The following is a 21118-nucleotide window of genomic DNA, read 5'->3' as shown; positions in this document are numbered from 1 at the left end:
ATTTTCAACTCCAAAATTCTTGGTTAGAAACTGAAAGATTTAGCCTCCAACACACTGTCAAAGAATTTCTTTTCCATCTTCCCGATCGCCGCAATAAATTCCCGCGGCTTAGAGCTCTACCATAATTAATAAAGAACAAAAATGCGAGAATCATTCACATCTTTCTGGCAACTTTAAGAGCGTGCATATTAATGTTGATATGTGTATTTGTGTGGAAATATATGTAAAATTCAATAACACCCTCTGTTTGCGATTTAACTCCAATTCTATTGTTATTAGATTCTCTCAATGTGTCGTGTGACAAACAATTTATGTTCAACTTTTGATTTATTTTCCATCACACAGAGCACTCCAAACGCCTCGCAAATGAACTTTATGCACCTCAGTGTTGGCATTAAAAGTCATCAAAAAATAAGTGAGAGACATGACTCATGCAGATGTCGATTTATGCATTGAAAGAGCGACACATTTGAAAAGACATAAAAACACCCGCACTGTCTGGACCTTAGTTGAGTGCCTTCTTTTGCCACATTATACAGTCAAGTCGGATCTATCAATTTGCATTATTATTGTGTGTGTGTTTGTGACATTTTGAGCATTGCCAAATGGTGGGTGGCTTCTTATGTGATTCCAACCACTCTGCTCTTCCCATTTATGCGCCACGACAGATTTTCTTCGACCCAAATACCAGGAAAAAAAAAGAATTGAAGAAAATCAAGTTTTAGCATCTCACGAATTTTCTTCATTGAGATTTTTATCATTTTATACATGAAAATTACTCGGTACGACACTTATTGATTGAACGGGCGTGATTGTGTACTTATGCATGGGGAAAATGATGGGATTGATGAACAAGAAAAATCACCCCGACTAATTACACCTCAAGGCAATAATTGGCAAAATCTCATTAATTATTCATCCAACCACCCACCCCCACCCATATGCATTCACCGCACGATTGTTAGTGCAGCAAAAGGGGCTGATAATTTCCCATTACTACCGCATGCCATCCCAAAAGCAGCGATCTAATTCAATAAATTGTCCACTGCCATGATTTCATTCTTTGCTGTTTGTGAAACTCACGAACTCTGCGGGTGTGGGTGGGTGTTTTATGAAGAGGAATGTTCCTATATTATTATTAAAATAAAAAAATTCTCGTTTTGCGTGCTGATGGTGGTGGATTCCGGAGTGAAGCACTTTTTCACCTGGCAGATTTATAAATTTCCATCACGATACCAACACTACACGTGAAGGGCTTGAATATTATTCATTAAATTGAAATCCCTGATTCTCATTATGCGGATGTGATTTTGAATTTAATTATTCAACAGCAACAACAAAAAAGGAAGTATTACATCGAATCGTGATGTAACAAATTCAGATTAACAATAATAAATTACCTTCTAATGCATTAAACTTTGTATTTTACAATTCCTTTAAGTGAGAAGGAAAATTTTAATGTTTTCATTAGAAAATGTTGGGAGGAAATTCTTTTGGTTTTATGAGCATTTGTTCTCAATCCAATCTAATTTCTTATTAATCTCTTGATTACATAATTATTTGTATCTGAATTGTTTCTATTGAACAAAGAATTTCCCAATACAAAAGTGACTAAACTCCTTTCTTGAACTCATTTTTTTTTAGATTTTTTAGGAATTTTTGCACTTTTACTTCAAAAATGCCTAGAAATGTCAATTCTTAACCGAAATTCTTAAAATTTTCCGTTAAAAGTTCTATTTATCTTCAAATCGAATCCATTCAAATTCTTAAAAATAAATTGTTTATTCTAATTTTTGAACTCAAAGTAAAAGAAGTAAAATTTCCGGCCATGTCTTATCTGGATAAATACTAAAAAAGCATCAAGAATTATTTTTTAAAAATTTTGTGTTCAATTCTTCAAGCATTTCTCCGAGTAAGAAATTTTAATTAATTTTCCCAAATTCTCTCTTCAATTCAGAAGCAAAAGAGCTCGCTTGAGATTAAATTTCACTGCAAGAAGATCCCTATATCCTGCTACAAACAATCCCTAATTATCCATACCTTCATTGCTTGCGCGGTACTTAATTAAATTTTCACGTCATTCTGATAAAATGTTAATTTATTGATGTGAAAAAAAAATCCCACTTGGAGGCAAATAAATGTTTTATGTATATATTTATCAGGTGGATTTAATCGAAGAGTTTGTTTATTCTTTTCCGAAACGAATTAAACGGGCAGAAAGGAATTTTTGACGAGAAAATAATATGAGAGGTCTTGCAGAAGCCTTCCATTATGAAAATCGTGAGATCTATTGAGCACGCGGTATCTCTGCCATGTGGAATAATGGGGCCAAAAAGAGACGCTAAAGAGCTAATTACTTGTCGAAATACAAACTAATTACGGTGGGTGACTACCGAATTAAGTGGGTGACAGCCGAGGTGATTGTCATGACGTATAATCAACACTTTAAGGCCTCTTTTGGAGGTGTTTTAGGGGAATTATCGGTGAGCTCCCCTCTTAATGGATAATTGCTATGAATTTTCCCCGCGAAGAGCCACCTTTCGTCGCACAGAACTGGAAAAGAATTTTTCTCGCAGTGTTCTAACTTTGAATTGCTTTGAATGCTTTAAGGAACAAAAATGGGTGAAGGATGTGTGGGTGGGTTTATCATATGTTGACCATCTCTTATGAGCAATTTATGTAGACATATTGTGTATGCTTATACCTTCAGCGGAGCTCTCGCGGGAGACTGATATTCAATTTTTCGTTATATATACGTTCATGTTTCGATATTTATGGCGTTAATTCCGGAGGATTCAATATTTGCACAGAGAGTGTGGGTAAATTATAAATGTCGAGTGTGGTGCGCATTGAATGGGGTCTGATATATCAGAATGACAATTATTAATAGCTTGTTAAACCATTGTACACACTCACTGGTCAATATCTTGACATTGTCGATCACATACAACGCATTTGCAGTCGATGCCGTCCTCGTCGTCACTCTCTGGATCCGCCTTGACGCCTGATTCTGCTTTGATGATGTCCAAATCATTCGATGATGTGTTGAAATCTTCCTCACCCGTTCCACTGTGTTGGGAACCTTCAATCATATAAAGAAAAAAAAAGAAAAATCCAACATGAGAGCTTCTTCTCCTTCTGCAACATTCTAAAGCTTCAATAAATTTCAAAAAGGTCCCCACCCTGTGCCAATAAAATGGATTGAATGGTTAAATAAAAGGTTCGTTAGCGATTAATTTATTATTTGTCAAGAAAATTTATTTTTTGATTCTTTCTTCGTGTAAATTTTGTGCCCCCAGTTTTTTTGCCAAATGCGCACCAACATAGTGCTCAATGTATGCTGGTGCGGTGGTTAAAAGAGAGGCAGGTACTCCACCCAGCAAATGTCTCATAATCTCTTCTCTATCAGCCCCAGAGTGGGCAATATATTTTCAACCTAATTACACATTTCTTGCGCAACATTCGCGCGCGCGCCGAAGCGCGTACAATTGTTAATATGTCTTTTACAATTACAGAATATTTCACAACAATTAACACTACTTTGCCTGCGGGAAGTATTTCAAGAAGTGTACATAAGTATTGTGGTAATTTATATAGACACTGATGGTATCGCTTCCCAGCCATTGCATTATGCGAATAAACTGAAGATGCGGCTTGTTTCATTCAAGAAAACAAATTTTAAAGGATAGATTTGTAGCTTTTTGTGGTTTCTTTAGCTTCTCTTGTAAGATGCGCAATGTCATGAGCCTTCTGGGCCTTCTAGGCTAACTATCTGCTTAGTTCTATTGTTTGCAGAAAAATCATTAAAAATTAGATTCTTTTTAACGTTTTCCAGGCAAGATTTTCATATAATTTCAGCTACATTTTTGAAAATTTTGCCAGCCGAATAGCCTATGGCTGAGTGAATTTTGCAAGAGCTTCGGAGGTGTTCAAGAATTTTTTTTTATTGATTTTTGACAAAGAATTTGATTGACAATGAAGGAAAATTCTTAAAAGGAAAATTTTCCAAAAACTTAATCCTAAACTTCCCTAAGCCAGTTTTAAGTTTTCAAGCTAGCTTAAGTTTCTTAAGTGAAACTTCAGGCCTAAGTTTCTAAAGCTTGGCCTAAATTTTTTAGAATAGGGTTCAGTTTTCTTAAATCAGGCTTTTTCCCGTTCGGCTAACATTCTAAGGTTAGCTCAAAGTCTTAAAGCTAAGACTAACTTTTTAAAGGTTAGACTTTAAATATTGTTAGAATAGGTCAGACTGATTTGAATTTAAATGAATCTTAAAAGCTTGACCTTCAAAAAAAATTTAGCCTAGCCTAGAAAACTGAAACTTGGCTTAAAAAACTCTAATCTGACTTGGGAAAAAAACTAAGTGAAACCTATTAGTGAATTTCTTCTGATCTTGCAAAAATCATTTTTGCAAAAAAAAATTTTATTTAAAAAGAAACGAACCATTCACTAAGAAGAAAAAGCTAGCAAAAATCCAGAATGTAAAGCAACCAATAAGTCTCCCATAAGAGATTACAAGTTTGTGTTTCTCGATAAGAAAAATGAATTTTAATTTTCTCTAATAACATTTTGCGAAACAAGCAAAGTGTCTGATAAAGTTTGTAGTTTTTTTTCTTCTGCGGGAGTCAATTTAAATTTAATTACATTTACAAATCTTCATGCCGAAGAAAACTTCCTTGGAAATTCAACATTTGCTAATATATCGACGTTGTCCCACACTTGGGAGTCAATTTGCGTGATTTAGTACGAATTTATTGAAAAACACTCAATCTAAAATGCGAATAAAATGCCTTGTCGTGAGACGTTTTTGAATATATTGTGTGAGGCGAAATGTGTGAGGCTTGGTTTGCGTTGAAATCTCCAAATCACATCAAATGGGCAGAAAGATAATCCAACTAGGCGTACCACGGAAAAACAAGAATAAGAGTGGAAAAAAAGGAAGGCAAAGTTGAGTTTAAATTGAGAAACAACTCCAATCGACACCAACATAATCTTGGGATAAAAGTCACCAACATAGCAAAAGCGAGAACATCTAAGAGGTGTTATTTGATTAGTTGTTTTATTTTTGGACTATTTGAGAGCTCGCGAAGAATATTAATTTGTTTCAAGTGTGGCTATATGGGGTTTTGGTTGGGAGGAAAAGAAGGAAAGAAAAACATTTGTGGCAAAATGTTTGTTGGCTATAATAAAATTCAAAGCAAATTCGTTGCATTTTGTAATGATTTGCTAAAAGGTAGGTAGGTAGTTTGATTGTATATATGAATGTATGTATGTAGCTCTTAAGAGGTTGCCGAAAGGAGGATAAAAAGTAAAGGATTTTAATTGATGAATTTCCATTTGAGATCTAGATTAAAATCTCCCCGGCGTGATTGCAATTTTTCGTGGTTTAGCAGCAGCAACTGAGCATTTGGAGCAAAAGAAGTGGAGGAGAGACCTGGCAGCTACGCCAACTTTTGACTGATGATTGCTGTTTGAGTTCCATGCAACAAATTGCAAAGTGATAAAGGCATTAGGAGGCTCTCGTAATGAATTTTGAGATTTATTACATTGAACCTGGGGTAATTAATTTTCACAGCCTCACGGCGACAGAGCTTCACTAATTATTCCAGCTACTCCGCCATGTGATCTCTCAAAGACTAACATATTTTATCCCCATTTTGCCATTTTTTCCCATCCAGCTTCTTCATTCAAAACATGAGAAGCAATTAATTTATAAGGCTGAATTGCACCCGAACCCATTGAACCTTTCAGCACACTCTTCATGCAACAAACTACAATTTCATCTCATTCGCATCTTAAATGCACACACCTTGTCTTGCTGCGCTACAGCCGTATTGATGATCTTCTTGAACAACACTACCTCTAAGGAAATTCGCAACACGCGCACACAAGAAAAAAAATTTCCTTTTTATCAAACAAAACCAACTCAGGACGACACTGTACTTGTTCACACTTCGAGACTCATCCACGAATTGTTTTCAATAAATTCCCAACGTCGCGACGAGTCCTTGTGCTTCGACCTCATCGGTATCGTCGGACAATTGAAGGGAACAACATACATGTGGGGTAAAAAAAAAGAGGTAGCATAATCAACCCCCACTATCGTGTGATTAGACATACACCACCACGTATGTTTGTGTCCAGAGTTGCCTTCAAAGACCATAAAACACGCCACCCGAAAAAATCCACGTGAGGGGTTCACCCCTCCCACATTCAAGCTGTCCCCGTCACACACCTGAAGGGGCATTGATTGTCTTCTCCTGGGACACCCTCTTCAGTGCACTCTCTCTGTCCAGTAACGAATATTCCCACGAATCGCAAAACCATATCGCACACGCATAGCGTAAGTCATCCTTGACTTTCAACCACCACTCTCCAAAAACATCCCTCTGAGAAAGCAAATTTTCAACGTCTCTTAAAGTAATTCATGTGTAGGGGGAGAGGTTCTTACACTAATAGAAATCGTTAATGAACCCAAGGAGTTTTTAATGAAAAATCTAAATGAAAGTACCCATTAAATTTATTTAAAAAAGTTCTTCTTTTAGAAATAAAAATTAATTTTTATTATAAAAAAATTATTTTTTGAAATATCGTATTTTTTTTTATACAGAAATCGATATTTAGGATGTGAAAAAATTATCATTTTTTTTGGGATAGCCTTCTTCATATCGATTTTTAAGTCAAAAGCAGTTTTTAACCACGAAATATTTTGTTTTTGTAATGATTGAGGGTGGAAATTGAGGAATTATTTTTGTACTTTCTAATTTTTATTTAGAAAATTTTATCAAAATCTTTTTTTCTGTAAAATACATTTTTTTTAAAATAAAAAAAGGATATTTTTATTTCTTAATTGTTAAATAACACTGTCTTTAGAAGAATTTTCTTAAATTTTAAATATTTCTGATTACTTAAAAATTCAATTATAGGTCTAAACCTAAATCTAAATCCAAATGAAAATTCGTCTTAAATTTAATCGATTTCCACAAATGTGTTTTAGGTAACAATGAGAAAATATTTTTTTTTTTAAATATTTTTTATCTAAAATTTTTTAATGGTTTTTTCAAGATTTAGTGTACTAAATACAAAGGACAAAAATATTTATAACTTTATATTTTTTTAATTCTTTTTCTTTAAACATAAATAAGTGAAAATTAATTTTTTTGAGCTAATATAATGATTTTTCTTGCAAAAACGATATTTTTCCTTAAACGATTTTCAGTCAATATACGGATTGAACAGTTTTTATTATTAAACGATTTGTATAATGGTTTTTCTCATTTAATAAAATAAATAAAATAAAATTCTTAAAAATTGTTTTAATAAATATAAAATAATGATTTAAGGCAACCTATTTCTAACAGTGTTCACTCAACTTTTTGATGGCAAAAGAAGAGAAATTAGAATTCACAAGACACGGTGCCATATGGCATCGCGCGGGTTCTCACAGTTCCTACACCTTAAGGGTTGATGATGGAAGTTTCTGTGGGAACCACGCGGAAGAACGCAAAAGTTTCCAACCACACGTTTGGCAAAATTATGAGAATTTTATTAATTAAAGGAAACTTTTCTTGTACTTTGTGACATTTCTTTTGCGAAGGGTATTGCGAGAAAATTGGCAGGAAAATATGGAAAAGTTCGAGAGGAGAATTTTTCCTTCTTTCTTTTTTCTGTAATATTTTCCCATAGATCACGACCATCTGTCGTGGCGATCCTGAAGAATTCTTCCGGCAAATTATCATACGCGCCAGAAGGTGTCTTCGCAGAGTGGTAAGAATATTAACCAAGTGGAACGAGACCTACATATATAGGAGGGTGCGATGAACAGGTGCTACATTCACATGAATATTCGCGAGGCATCGGAAGAATCCACTTCTGAGAGAGAAATTTAGAATTTTTTTTATTGGTTGCAGACCGTTTGACTCGCCTTCGAAGTGCACGTCAAAGTGCAATTAAAATCCCTTCATTTTCCATACAGAACATGACACGCCACCCCTGCAGTATAGAATTGGTCAATTCAAGAGCTCACTGAGGATTTTCCAAGCTGCGTGTATTTTTGCTCCAATTTAGAGGAGTTAGGAAAAAAAGTATATGAGTGGCTGCATTAAAAATCAGTGGTCACAAACGGTGTACGTGATAGACATGCATGGATTGCTTGCAAACAAACATCGATCAACCCTCACTGTGCGAGCTCTCGAAACATGCGTCCATTGATGGGGGTTAATGCAGACTTTTGTGTGCGACAAGCCAGTTGTGGGACTTTCACGAAGGTCTGAGGATCGCCTCTCTTTGCCCTTTTTCATCCTCTCATGGCTATGCCAGGAGGGCGATTCTTGCACCTGTTCAGGGGTAATTTGTGACCGTTGGTCGCAATTTGATTTTTCACCCCTCATGCGTGATTTTGTCTGACACACTCTTCCGGGCAAGTCAAATGGCATATCGGGCAGGGTTTTTGAATATATGGTAATAAGGACGAAGAATTTCTTTGAAAAAGTAGTTAAATAACGATTAAATTTGAATTCCTGTTCAAATCAGCAATTCATTTGTAATTTGGGTTCATTTTGTGCGTTCGTTTGACAGAAAATTTATAATTTTCTTTCACAATTGAATTTTTCGTCCATCGGGATGACTCGTACAACTTCGTGCTGATTAACTTGTCAGCTTCTCTAAAACTTCTGTCACATTTAAATTGACAGTTGATCTAACGAATACCTGATAATTTAACTCGCGAGATTTGTATAATTTCGTTCGTTTGGCAGATTTTTTTAAAGAAACATCTGTCACATTCAAATTGACAGTTCATCCAACGATCGCCGGGCAATTAAAACCACAAAATGAATTTCTAAATTCCCCATTGAATTAGCTTCCGATTTTAATCTTCGCACGCGCCTCATTCTAGCTAGATTTCCTCATTCAGTAGCTTTTTATTAATTTATGCAAACATTCTCACATTTTGACAGAAAGTCATGGAGGAGAATTCTGTAATCTCCGCTGCAAAATAAATTGGCCACACATTTTGATATTCTGTCAGATAGGTTACAATGACGAATGAATGAGTGTATTGTTGGGAAAAGGATTAAATTCACCTCAGAGGGGGCCATGCAACATAGTGAAAAGCATAACTGACACAATCTCAATGACAAGAGCTGGAATAGCCTACACCCCGCTTGTAATACGCCAGCATTGCATCATTGGCAAATGGTGCATGGAAAATCCACCCCTAACTGACTGATTGTCTCACAGTCAACGCTCTCTCCACCCCATTGAGACATCAAATGGAATTTCACAGCCAGAAATCGTGTTCATCCTGCAATTGATATAGTGGCGTGATGCCCCTTTTTCCACATTTTTTTTCTCCACGTGATAAATTGAGCGAGAAAAGTGACGATTCTGCGGGGATGATGAGGGATGGGAAAATGATCGTTCAACACACCCCAAAAACAACCATAGAGGGGTTAACACTTTGATGATTTTATCTGTCTAAAAAAGTCGGTTTTTCACTGTAAAAAATTTCACACCAAATTAGGGGAGTAGCAGAAGCAAATATTTGAATTGAATCTCCGCGAGGAAGATCTACCGGAAAATTATTCACAATTCCACGCGTGGCACAGAGGAAAGTTTAATGATGGAAAAGATTTAATGGTTAAATTGCTTAAATTGAATAAAAAAAAAACTGTCGAATTAATCGAAAGGGGTTGATGTTTTTCTATGTAATTTTGTTGACTTTTGGAGGGAATTTGTGTTGAAGTTTTATTAATTTGATAAATCAACGTTTTATGCATTCTACGAAAGATAACTAATCATTAATTATTTCTTTTGACTTTATAGATTTATTTACTTCTTACTAATGAAGGCTCAGATCTTGGTAGATTGAAGTCTACGCACAATCAGACTGATATGAACAAGAATTTTCTTTTCTGTAGTCATTTTATAAAATGAAAGACAAGAATTGCTCCAAAATAGGCCAATAATTGTCCAAAAGAACATTCTTTTTTAAAATTACTTTTTCAAATAATAAACAATTAATAATAAAATTAGATTAAAAAAAACTAAAATATAACCAAAACTATGTTAAAATATTTTCAGAAAATTATTATTCAATATTTGATCAATATTTGGTCCAATCTCGAGCAATTTTGTTCATGTATTTAATTTTATTTAATGAATAATAATTATTTATGAAATAAAAGAAAGTGAAATTATTTTCCTTAAGTTATAAATCATTCAATAGTCATAAAACCACTAAATTTCAAGTTAAATTGACTACTTGAATGACTCATCAATGATTCATTGATAATTGTGCAATTTTGGGGCAAATATTGAGCATTATTTAACATTGAAGTTTAAAAATTATGAAACAATTTAAATTCACTCTTTATTGACTACAATTTGAACTGAATTTCTGATCAATTATTCGTCAATTTTTGTTCAATTTTTCTTTAACATTTAAAAATTTCAAAAATCAACAGAAAGAGACATTTTTCACTCTTAATTTGCAACAGTGGGTATCAAAATAAATCCTTTACGTTGCAATGAATATTTTTGAATACAAATCAAAGCTAATAAATATGAGAAAAAAGGATGCAACAGCTAACTAAATACGCTTGAAGGGTGCAAAATATTAATATGTGTTGAAATTGTCATGAAGATTTGAAAGCGATACAACGCATCGCATGAGGGGTGAGAAAACGCGAAAATTACCCCTATGATGGTGGTAGATGATATTAGGAATGGCAAATAATAATGATATATTTTTTTTCCAACTCCCTCTCGCCCCGTTGTATGTGGCGTGAATTTGAAAACTTACATAATAAACATCATTATAATCCCTCATGTAGGCAACATTAAGTACACAGAGAGCGGATTCAGTGACAAATGACACTGAACTTCATCCCTCGAGCAGATTCAATCTTGCGCGCCTCATCCGCCCGGCCCCCGACACGCCGTCCGGGCAGAACAAAGCCCCGTAGATTATATTATTGACTCAAATATGTTTTTCAATTGATCCCCGAGAGAGATATGATGCCTTTTTGCCACTGTGTTATTCATTTATTATTGTTGCGATTTATCTCACCCAGAAGCCATTTCACTCTGCTTATGGGTCGGGCTCTTCATGGCCATTACAATGGGCCACAACATTGAGCAGATGCCACAGAAAGGCCAAAGAGATGTATAAAAAAAAATGGCAAACAAAGAATTTAATAATAAAACTAGAAAAGAGATGCTTACCACTTTCTCTATCACTACGGTCGTCTCGTGGGCCATTTGTGCACATTACACGAACATGAAGAGGAACTTTGGGTCCGAGAAGTAGTTCAGTGCCAGGTGTAATGTCTCTCGTCACCTCATACCACAACTGCAAGCACAAATGAATTTATTTAAAAATGAATTTTTGATTTTTTTTAATGTTTTTTTTTTAACTCATTAAGGCGCGCAAATAAGGATACTTACATGACCACCCGCAACGAAGTGTTGCTGACAATTTATTTCGCTATTTGAACTAGAACTAGTGTGCCTAATATATTTGAGCCAATTGGAAGTTTCCTTTGAGCCATCCAACCAACCCCTTAAGTTTGAATCTATTATTATCTGAAAAGAAATTGAGAAAAGATTTTTTATTTAAAATAATTTTCTTCTTGGGAAAATTCTTCTAAAGAAATAAATAAATTTTTGAAAAAAAAATTAATTCTTTTAAAGAAAATTTTCTTTTCAACAGATTAACGGACAGGTGTTTCAAACTTCTTCACAGTAGTGTGTTAAATGCAATCCCCCATTCAAAGACACAAACCACCAACAACCATTGAGACTAGTTTCACGCAACTACAAAGCAATTTTCAACGCACAAGAAAAAGGTTTCACGTGCAGAAGGCACAAACTACTGAAGAAAAGATTAGACGAAGTTGAAAAAAAATATTTATCACAAAATTGTGTTGAAGGAAGCTAAAGAAAAAAATGGTGTGAGAGAGAAAATTATGACTCGTAAAGATTTTTTCCCATTTATACAATTGATAATATTCAATTACATGGGCTATTAAAAAGTTTATGTGTTGCTTCTTGAGGGACATTTCTTAATTAGTTTTCTGAGACGCACTATGGATTTCTAATTTAACATTTCTGCGGATGATTTTCTTCGTCTCTATTGCCTTTTCTCCACACTTTCAGTGGATTTTCTGAGACAGAAATGGGAATCTTGTTTGACAAACAACCACCGTGGCGAATCCTTTATCATTGCTGGCATGAAAAAGACAAACTTTGGGAATTGAGCGGGTGACTTCCAAGACTTCCTGTACCTGATACTCTTGCCTCGGGGCGTATTAGAGGGTACAATCTTCACACGACGTGACTTGTGGGTGTCCCTGGCAATTTGCCACGGGAGACAGTATTTAATTCTTTCTCAAATAGCCGGTAAATCATCCCCTAAAATTGTGATTATTCAATAAAATTCTTAGGGTGGTTAGGGGCGGTTTTATCGCTATATTTTCAGACTCTTCATTCCTTATGTTGCATGGCCAGGAAGGTTTATTAAAGGGCTTAGAATCTTCTTAAATATTCCTAATATCTGATTGAGATGGATCAATAATTGGCCAACATTGACTCAATATTGAGCAAATTTAATTTATAAGATTTCAAATTGAATTAAAAATCAATTTATATGATTTTCTTATTAATTTTCTTAATTATCCTTCAAGGAATTTCCCTGCAAACAGAAGGACATTTCTCCAAAAACTTCAACACAAAAAAAACATCCCAAAAAGAAGACGAAAATAGTCGATGCGTGAATAACGAGAAGCATTGAACATGAAAGAATTTAAAATCAAATTGAGTCGTGAGTGTGATAAGTTTCTTGTGTATGATGGGGTGGTCTTTTGAGACACAAATTGCCCATGAAGGTGAATTCTTTCACTAATCTCATACACTCAGGGCGGCTCAAGGAATCTTCTCCGCCCTGGGATGCCTGCGCAGATCACCTCATGGATCTGCTGAAAAAAAATTTAGGACATACAGACGATTTACAAATGACAATGGGGGCGATCTTCTTAAGTCTGTTCTGGTGTGTTGAACACGTTTGGAGATCACGCTGAAAAATCTTCACACAACTGGATTTGTTATAAGAAAATAAGAAGTGTGATGATGGAAAAGAATGAGATTTTGAGGTGGAAGTAAGGGGCAAAAAAGAGCTGGAAGGAGAAATTTATAGAAAGAAGATTTTCAGGCAACACCTCTGGAGAATGGGATTTTGCATTGATGCCCAGGGTGGGGTACACAAAAGACCGATGGCTACGTGTCACCACAAAAGACTTATTTAATTTCCATGTGAGAATTGATGCATTCAGTGGGAGACAAGAAAAGATGTGCCCTTCGTCTCAACAGGTAGACACTCGCCTGTCTTCGCTCAGACACACCTTTCACCAAGCAAAAATTCACAGCCACTGTCAGTGAAAAAGTCAAAGATTTTTAGGATGAATTCTCAAAGATATTCTCAGAAGAAGAAGAAATCTCATTGCAGAAAGTCTGCAGTAGAGTTATGACAATCGATATGGCGAATAGAACGATTTGTCTGAATTTTACACAACGTTAGTTTCATCCCTCATTTGCTGCACAAGCCCATAGAGGCGGAAAATATGAAATTGCCGACAGATTCTGAAATATCACCCCATAGTCCCGCCTGGCTCCAAACTGGCTCGCATTGCCTAATGGAATGTGAAGACAGAGAGATCTTTTAACCATCTGTTTCTAATGATCCTAACCCGTCGTCCAATATCTTGGAGATTTTGCTTTTTTTGGGGGTGATTTTTTAACTCGGATTTCATTTAACAGATAAGGGTTGATTTTTATCTATTAATCAGTAGAAGAATTGAGAGAACTTTTCAAATTATAATTAACTATTTTAATCCCTATTTTACACTAAATTCCTACTGATTTTCTCAACCTTAATAAAATGTACTAAAACATATATATTTTCTACATACTATGCTTCCAATGAAAGCACCCTAACCCCAGGAGGAAGTGCAATTTACATGAGAGAACAATATTACAGACAAGGTGAGGAAGAAAAGACAGAGAAATAATTAATTACTGTGATTTCTATTGTTGAGGATTTTCTAATTGTTCCACCACTTGGAGATAATCTTGAGGGTAGTAACCCCGCACATACCTACATACATAACACACAATATATATATTTCTCTCTGTGCAAAAGGCACCCCTCTTTGGAACAATGGGTGGTACTGCTTTCATCTTGTCTCCTCCATTAACATTATACAGAATTCTCCACCATTTTCTTCCCTATCTTGCGGCTGTGCTGTGAAACATTCTTTAGGGCGGCAGTTGGGGGTGTATCTTGTAGGGCATCCCTTTTGACGTTTATTTGCCATCTTAACATGGGGATTTTGGCTTGTTTTTCAGCATGTATTTGTCGCAATATCTCCACCGTATTACAAGTTAATGCACTACCCGCGAGGGTGGGAAGGAAAACATACGTGTTTCAATCACATAAAGTCCCTAAATTGATACGCCAAACTTCTGCATGACTCTCAGCGCACACGAGTGGCAGAAGGGTCAAGAAGTGTGCGACTGACTAAAGCATTTCATTTTATGATTTATCGTTTGATTATTATTTTGCAGATGTTTCTCCTTCATCCAGGAAAATTGCCACAATTGAATTTTTCCCCAGAGGGATGATATGATGTGGAAATTGCAGGGTTGGGGGGTGCTGGAAGACATAATTCGGAAATCATGTTGCTATCATTGATTCAGGATTTATATATGAGATGAAGTAGGGGGTGGCTTTTACACTCTTGCAACAACCTCCAGGGGTGTAGTTGGGATTTCTTTTTCAAGGGGGTGTTTTTAGGAAATAAAATGAATTTTTTTGTAATTTAAAGAATGCTAAAAAATTAATGGCAGTTGCATTTGAATTAAAGTTTTTGCGCATTTTTAACGTTAAAATCGTTGAGAAGTAAGCGTAATTCATTGGACAAAAAAAAAGCCTTTCCTGGCAGCGACTGGAAAAAAAATTTAAAAAAAAAAGAGTTTTTCATTTATTTTACAAATGTTTGACGTTTCTTTTCTAACATTTAGGATTTTTTTTATATTTCTGCTTATTCAGGCATTTGATATTTCTCTTCTATGTTGTTTGAAGATTATTCCCTGACGTTAGACAATTTTCTTCTAGCGTTTGACAATATTAGCTGTGATTCTTTCTTCAAAGAAGCACAGCTTCTGTGTACACTCCAAAATGCAAAGTCGTCAGATCGGGCTCAAACTTGGGATGAGCACGAATTAGGGTCCCCACATTCCAAAAAACGTATGCGCCAAAAATTGGTCCGGCCGGCCGTCCGTCCGGCCGGCCGGAACCTTTTGCTAAATTACAAGAGAACGGTAATAGATAGAGACTTGCGGTCAACGGCAAAGTTCATATATCGGGTGGAAGACATACGATTATGAAGTCAAATCCACCCCCCCACCCCTTCGTCCGCCATTTTGAATAACCTCAAAATTTTGTTTTCGCTATATCTCAGCCCCTGTCATAGCTAAAAATCTGAATTTTTTATATGTTGTAGGGGACATCAAGAGATTTCCAACGATACCTTATTTTCGAAAATCGGTCAAGCCGTTTAGCCAATATGGCCGTCACAAATTTTCATCGAAAATCGGCCATAACTCGAGAACGGCTTGACCGATTTTGATCAACTCGGGCTCAAATGAAAGATATTAACGAGCCCTACAACTGCTTGGAACATCTCAAGTTCAAAAAATGACCGCAAGTGGCGCTAAAATCGAAAACAAAATTTTCGATGAGCTTTCGATGAATATCTCGAGCACCGCTTTATAGAATTGCTTCATTTTTTGATATATTATAGTTGAATCTAATATCTTTCATCATGCCAAAAATGAAGAAAATTTATGTAGCCGTTCCGGAGATATCGCGTTTTAAAGTTAACATGTCATATCTTGAGTTGCATAAGACCAACGCCCCGCGAAGCGGGGCGTTTTATATATACATATATAAAAGTAAAGTAAAATATATATAAATGCATAGATATATACATTATATATACATATAAAAATGCAAAGATAAAAATTAAATATAGCATGGATGGAACAGTATAAAGCGAAAGAACGGTAAGTAAAACTTACGGGCTGTGATTCTTTCTTTGTCAGTGAAATGTGAAGATGGCTGAAAATTGAGGATGGGCAAATTTTGAGGAGAGACTGACTCGTGAGCCGAATCACAGCCAACGCCCGCCACGATTTAGGCTTTCTTCAAAATTTCTGCGCGTTGGCTGTGATTCGGCTCGCGAGTAAGTCTCTCCTCAAAATTTGCCCATCCTCAATTTTCAGCCATCTTCACATTTCACTGACAAAGAAAGAATCACAGCCCGTAAGTTTTACTTACCGTTCTTTCGCTTTATACTGTTCCATCCATGCTATATTTAATTTTTATCTTTGCATTTTTATATGTATATATAATGTATATATCTATGCATTTATATATATTTTACTTTACTTTTATATATGTATATTTTTATAGAGTTTGATATTTTTTAACGTTCAAAAATTCTATTTATAATTTTTTATGCATTTTTCAACCTTAAAATGTTAGTTTTACCCTCAAATAAAAACTTTAAACTTCCTAAAATTTCAGGATATTTTAGACACCCAAATACCCTCCCTGGCTAACGTCACTGACACCCTCCCTGTGCTATTTACTCGCACCCTCTCTCACTGGGGCAAGTTCTTTGGCAAGTGCTCTCTCCTCCATGGCAAAAGCCTCTCCCATGGCGTCTTGCCATTCCTGTGTGAGGATGGATGAGATAAGAATTACGTGATGTTGAGTGGTGGTTTGTGATGCGGAAATTTCCACACACTTTCCACTCAAGCTAAAGGCAGGGGGATGGATGATTAAGATGATGAAAAGGAACCACAAGAGAAGGGTTTCATGATTAATTAACTTGAAATTTGTCTTCAAATTACTTTTGCTGTTTATTGTCAAAATACAATTTTTCACTGCATCATATTTCACCTTCTGCACTGTGGAAAATAGATTTTCTTCTTCTACCCCGAAAAATACCAACGAGACGTTCACAATGCGCGCGACTAAAAGTCACATTGAGGGTCGCTGCGCTGTGTGTCTTACTTAATTACACACCGTTCCACCCCCACACCCCTGTGGGATATGGAGTGTCTGCAAATAATTTAAGCAGTTCTTGTCTCATACTTTTCTTGTGTGCAGAGACATACCGGGCGCGCAGCACACAGAAGGTGGGCCATTGAGGGTAAAAACATAAATTACCATGAAATATCAATAAAAATTCAATTAGATAGGCAAACGTGAACAAGGGTCAAAATATGAAATAATCGTCCTATTTGGAAATAGTCCGCCTCTTGCTCGTCTTCGCATAGCATTGCTGCCGCAAACGGAGAGAATCATAAATTATTTCCCACATTATTTATACACTTTGCCGGAACAATTGATGGGTGAGTGAGTTGGACGACACAGCTATATTGTGGTAAATAGCATCGCCCCCGCATTGAGAGTTCAAGAGGGGTTAGGTCACCACCATATCACACCCCTCACACTTATATTCAATTTACCCACCCATCCCCTCGTGTGAGAATATATTTTTATTAAAATCCACAATAAAGTCCTCCGCTCATACCCCCGCATATAAACACATAAACTTTTACCTTACAACACTGTGTCTCATTTCTCGGGCTTTTTCATCATTTTCCCGGTGAGTTATTTTTTCCTCAGTCACAGTAAAAGGAGCTTTTAGCGTCCTTTTTGTGCGCAGAAAAATTAAAAACTTTCCACAATGTGCTAGAAAAGTTACTCAACGCAACTAATGGTATCAAAATAATCAACTGGGGATTCAATGACGATGTTTAAAGGAAATTAAAAGTTAATTTTTAACATTTTTTTCCTTTCATTATTTTTCTATTCTTTTTGAAATTTAATTTAATACATATTGTCATTGACAATTTATTTTTAGTTTAATGAAAATTAATTTAATTTTAATTAATTTTTTCTAGAATTTTGAGAGGTTCTTAAGAGTTCCTTTTCAAGGTTTTCTAGAGATTTTTTAAGGTTCTGATGAGGTCTTTAAGTATTCTTTAAATGTATTTTTAATATTCTTTAAGATTTTCAAGACGTATTTCGAGTTTTCTAGAGATCCTTACCGTTCTAGGGCGCATTTTAGGCTATCTAGATAAATCTGATAAGAATTCTGAAAAATGCAAATTAACCTTTTGTTTAGCCTTTTTGATAATTTTTAACAAGTTTAGATTTCTTTAAAGAATTCTAGAGAACTTTAAAGACATTTTGAAAACTTTAAAAATGTTTGGAAAATTTTTAAAAATTCTTGAGAACTGAAAAAATCTAAAAGAAATCTAAACTTGTTAAAAATTATCAAAAAGGCTAAACAAAAGGTTAATTTGCATTTTTCAGAATTCTTAAAAGATCTTTGAAAATTATCTAGATATTTTAGGGTTCTCAAGAGTTTTTAAAAATTTTCCAAACATTTTTAAAGTTTTCAAAATGTCTTTAAAGTTCTCTAGAATTCTTTAAAGAAATCTAAACTTGTTAAAAATTATCAAAAAGGCTAAACAAAACAAAAAAAAACAGAGTTTGAAAATTAATTGGAAATAACGCATTCATTCATCAAAATATCATCACCAAGTCCACCCCTATTTTTGCCATAATACATACTATACAGAACTTGGTGCCAAGTGTTCATTAAAAATTAAACCCTGGCGATGGTCTAGTGGTTTTTAATTATGATATTTCTCCTGTAAATATTATTTTCGCTTTGAAATTGAGGCGAGAACAAGCAATGCAATATTCAAATGTCCAATGCGCGGGACTTGTAGGGTGTGCAGCATAAAGGGGCGTCCGTGCGAGGGCTTTTGCGGTGAATGGGGGGTGTGGTTGACAAATGAAAATCAATTATCTGCTAAAATTATCCGCAACAAATGTTCCGTGCGACAAACAAATGAAATCATTTAAATGCTGACCATCGTCAGACGAACCGTATGTGTTTCGGGTTTATATGATAAATGCCATCATATTCTTCCACGTCCTCTGCAAATGTGTCTCTCACTTTGCAGCAAAGACAATAAATATTAAACCTCCGCCATGACAACTTCTGAAGATTCCATTTTCATTGTGTGAGTTTATTTTTAACTCAGAGACTTTATTCTATTGCAAAAGCATGAGTGTAAAATGGGGTGGGAAAATAGAGGGAGAAAAAATATCTCATGGCTTAATCACGTTTGGAAAAGCCTCTGTGCAAAATTCTAATTCAAAAATTCCCTTTATGTGGGATAAAGTGCTTGATATGGCGCAAAAAAGGGCTGCACGAGGGTTGTGATCGTTGTAAAATGCATGAAATTGTTGATGTACTTTTACATGCTCATTCATTTAACCTCCTGAACGCACAATTGTGGCCTTTTGAAACCCTAAAAAGTCGTTTTTCTATTTCACTGATTTGATGAGTATCAAATTTATTTATTTATTTTTTTAAACACCCCACAAAAGGGTTTTTTTCGGAATCCAATCATCTTCATGCATAATTCACAAATCATTTGACTTTTCCACCCATTTAAATTCAATTACGGTGGGTTTTTCCGTGAGAGTGTCTACCAAAAGGAGCTTCAGCGGATTCCTTTTACCCTTCTCACCCCTTATTGGTACATCTAAGGGAGGGTATTTGTTGGGCATTCTGGAAAGGAAGTGACCACAGAGTATTGAATTACAAACCGCCCAAAAAATCCCTGAGAATATAAAGAAAATCTCAGCTAAAAACGGAAGAAGTTGTCAATAGATGCCCTCTGCTGAGCACCCATCATTCTGTGGTCAGCTGCTTATGGTCAATTGTACGGCCTTCGTGCAAAAGAAGAAAGTCCAAAGGAGCCCTAATTGAAAATTCAATTGATTTTCACTCAAGTGTCCACCCTAGGTTCACTACTCAAATATCAAATTGAATATTCAAATTCTTTTTCGCCCCAATAACTTTTCCCAACGCCTCGTGAAAATGATTTTTGTGAGTTTGATTTTTGGATTTTGTTTTTGCCCTTTGAGGAAAAGTTTTATTGGAATGGAAATGAGGATGACTTTGGAAATTGACATGTGATTGGCACGAGGAATAATTGGGCAATAATCAATGGAATGTCAAAGCGTTGTTTGAGGGAGAGGGAAATGATGTGCAATTAGGAATATTTCATGTTTTATTTAAATTGAAAAATAATTAAGGATTGTTTTAATGCAGCTGGAAACTAAAAAATATAATAGGGAAAAAGAAATTTAGAATATTTTTAGACGATTTTTCTAACAAAATTATTATATTCAAGATTTTTATGGATCTGAATTCCGAATCCCATTTAAATAAAGTATAAAGATTTTAGCTTAATTGGTAGAGCGCAAGACTCTCATCTAAATTAACCTAGGTTCGAATGACGGTTAGGAATATTTTTTTCCTGGTTCAATATACAAGATAAATTTCTCTTGAGAAATTTTATAAAATTATTCATAAAGTTCTTAGCTTAAAAAGCATTTAATCAATAAATCTAACGCGTGTGAAAAATTTCTTTCAAATAAAATCCAAGGATTGTTTCTTGCAATCAAAGCATAAGAGATGAATACGCAGTGGATTAAGATCCCAGCATTATGATCCTCCGGGAGATGTGTCAGATGGAGAAAAAAAGGAAAAGAAGAAGGAGAAAAAAACGTAAAACTGGACTGTATCATCCTTTGTCCTATGTCCCACATTCCATTAAGGATAACAAACGTGTCAATTTTCATAACAAAGCCATCATAAGACGTCGAGGTGAATGCAATTGAGTGAGAATGTTTCATGGCGACGGACAATGATGTCAGAAGAGACAAGATCTTTTCCTGTTTCAGATAAGGGCGCAAAGTGAACACGAAGGATTCACAGCTAAATGAATGACATGACGAGGAATAACAATAAATGAAATTATGAATCGTCCATGATTCCCTTCTTTGGACACAGAGGAAAAAAAAATATCCTTCGTGACAATGAGTTAGAAGGTACAAAAATGTGTAACGTCCAGAAGGAATATCTGGGAGAGAGGATACTCCCAGATCACGCTATGTGAGGAT

At 35.3% G+C, this 21118-nt stretch overlaps 2 protein-coding genes across 5 annotated transcripts in view; both read right to left on the bottom strand.

Annotated features, from left to right (window-relative positions):
* The window catches only part of LOC129788976 (dachshund homolog 2), a 1190888-nt gene that overhangs the window by 221438 nt on the left and 948332 nt on the right, over window positions 1–21118 (bottom strand). The window lies entirely within an intron of this gene.
* Window positions 1–21118, bottom strand: part of LOC129788958 (transcription factor hamlet-like) — a 68603-nt gene that overhangs the window by 11042 nt on the left and 36443 nt on the right. For all 4 annotated transcript variants that reach the window (XM_055825475.1, XM_055825474.1, XM_055825473.1 and 1 more), the window contains 3 exons: window positions 11446–11583; window positions 11224–11350; window positions 2917–3082 (listed from right to left, as the gene is read on the bottom strand). In XM_055825475.1, the coding sequence (XP_055681450.1) occupies window positions 2917–3082; window positions 11224–11350; window positions 11446–11583 (431 nt within the window). The remainder of the gene's footprint in view (window positions 1–2916; window positions 3083–11223; window positions 11351–11445; window positions 11584–21118) is intronic.

This window comes from Lutzomyia longipalpis, chromosome 2, assembly GCF_024334085.1.
Source record: "Lutzomyia longipalpis isolate SR_M1_2022 chromosome 2, ASM2433408v1".
Taxonomy (NCBI): Eukaryota; Metazoa; Arthropoda; class Insecta; order Diptera; family Psychodidae; genus Lutzomyia; species Lutzomyia longipalpis.
Note: the sequence above shows the minus strand (reverse complement) of the source record. Positions and strands in the feature narration are given on the sequence as shown.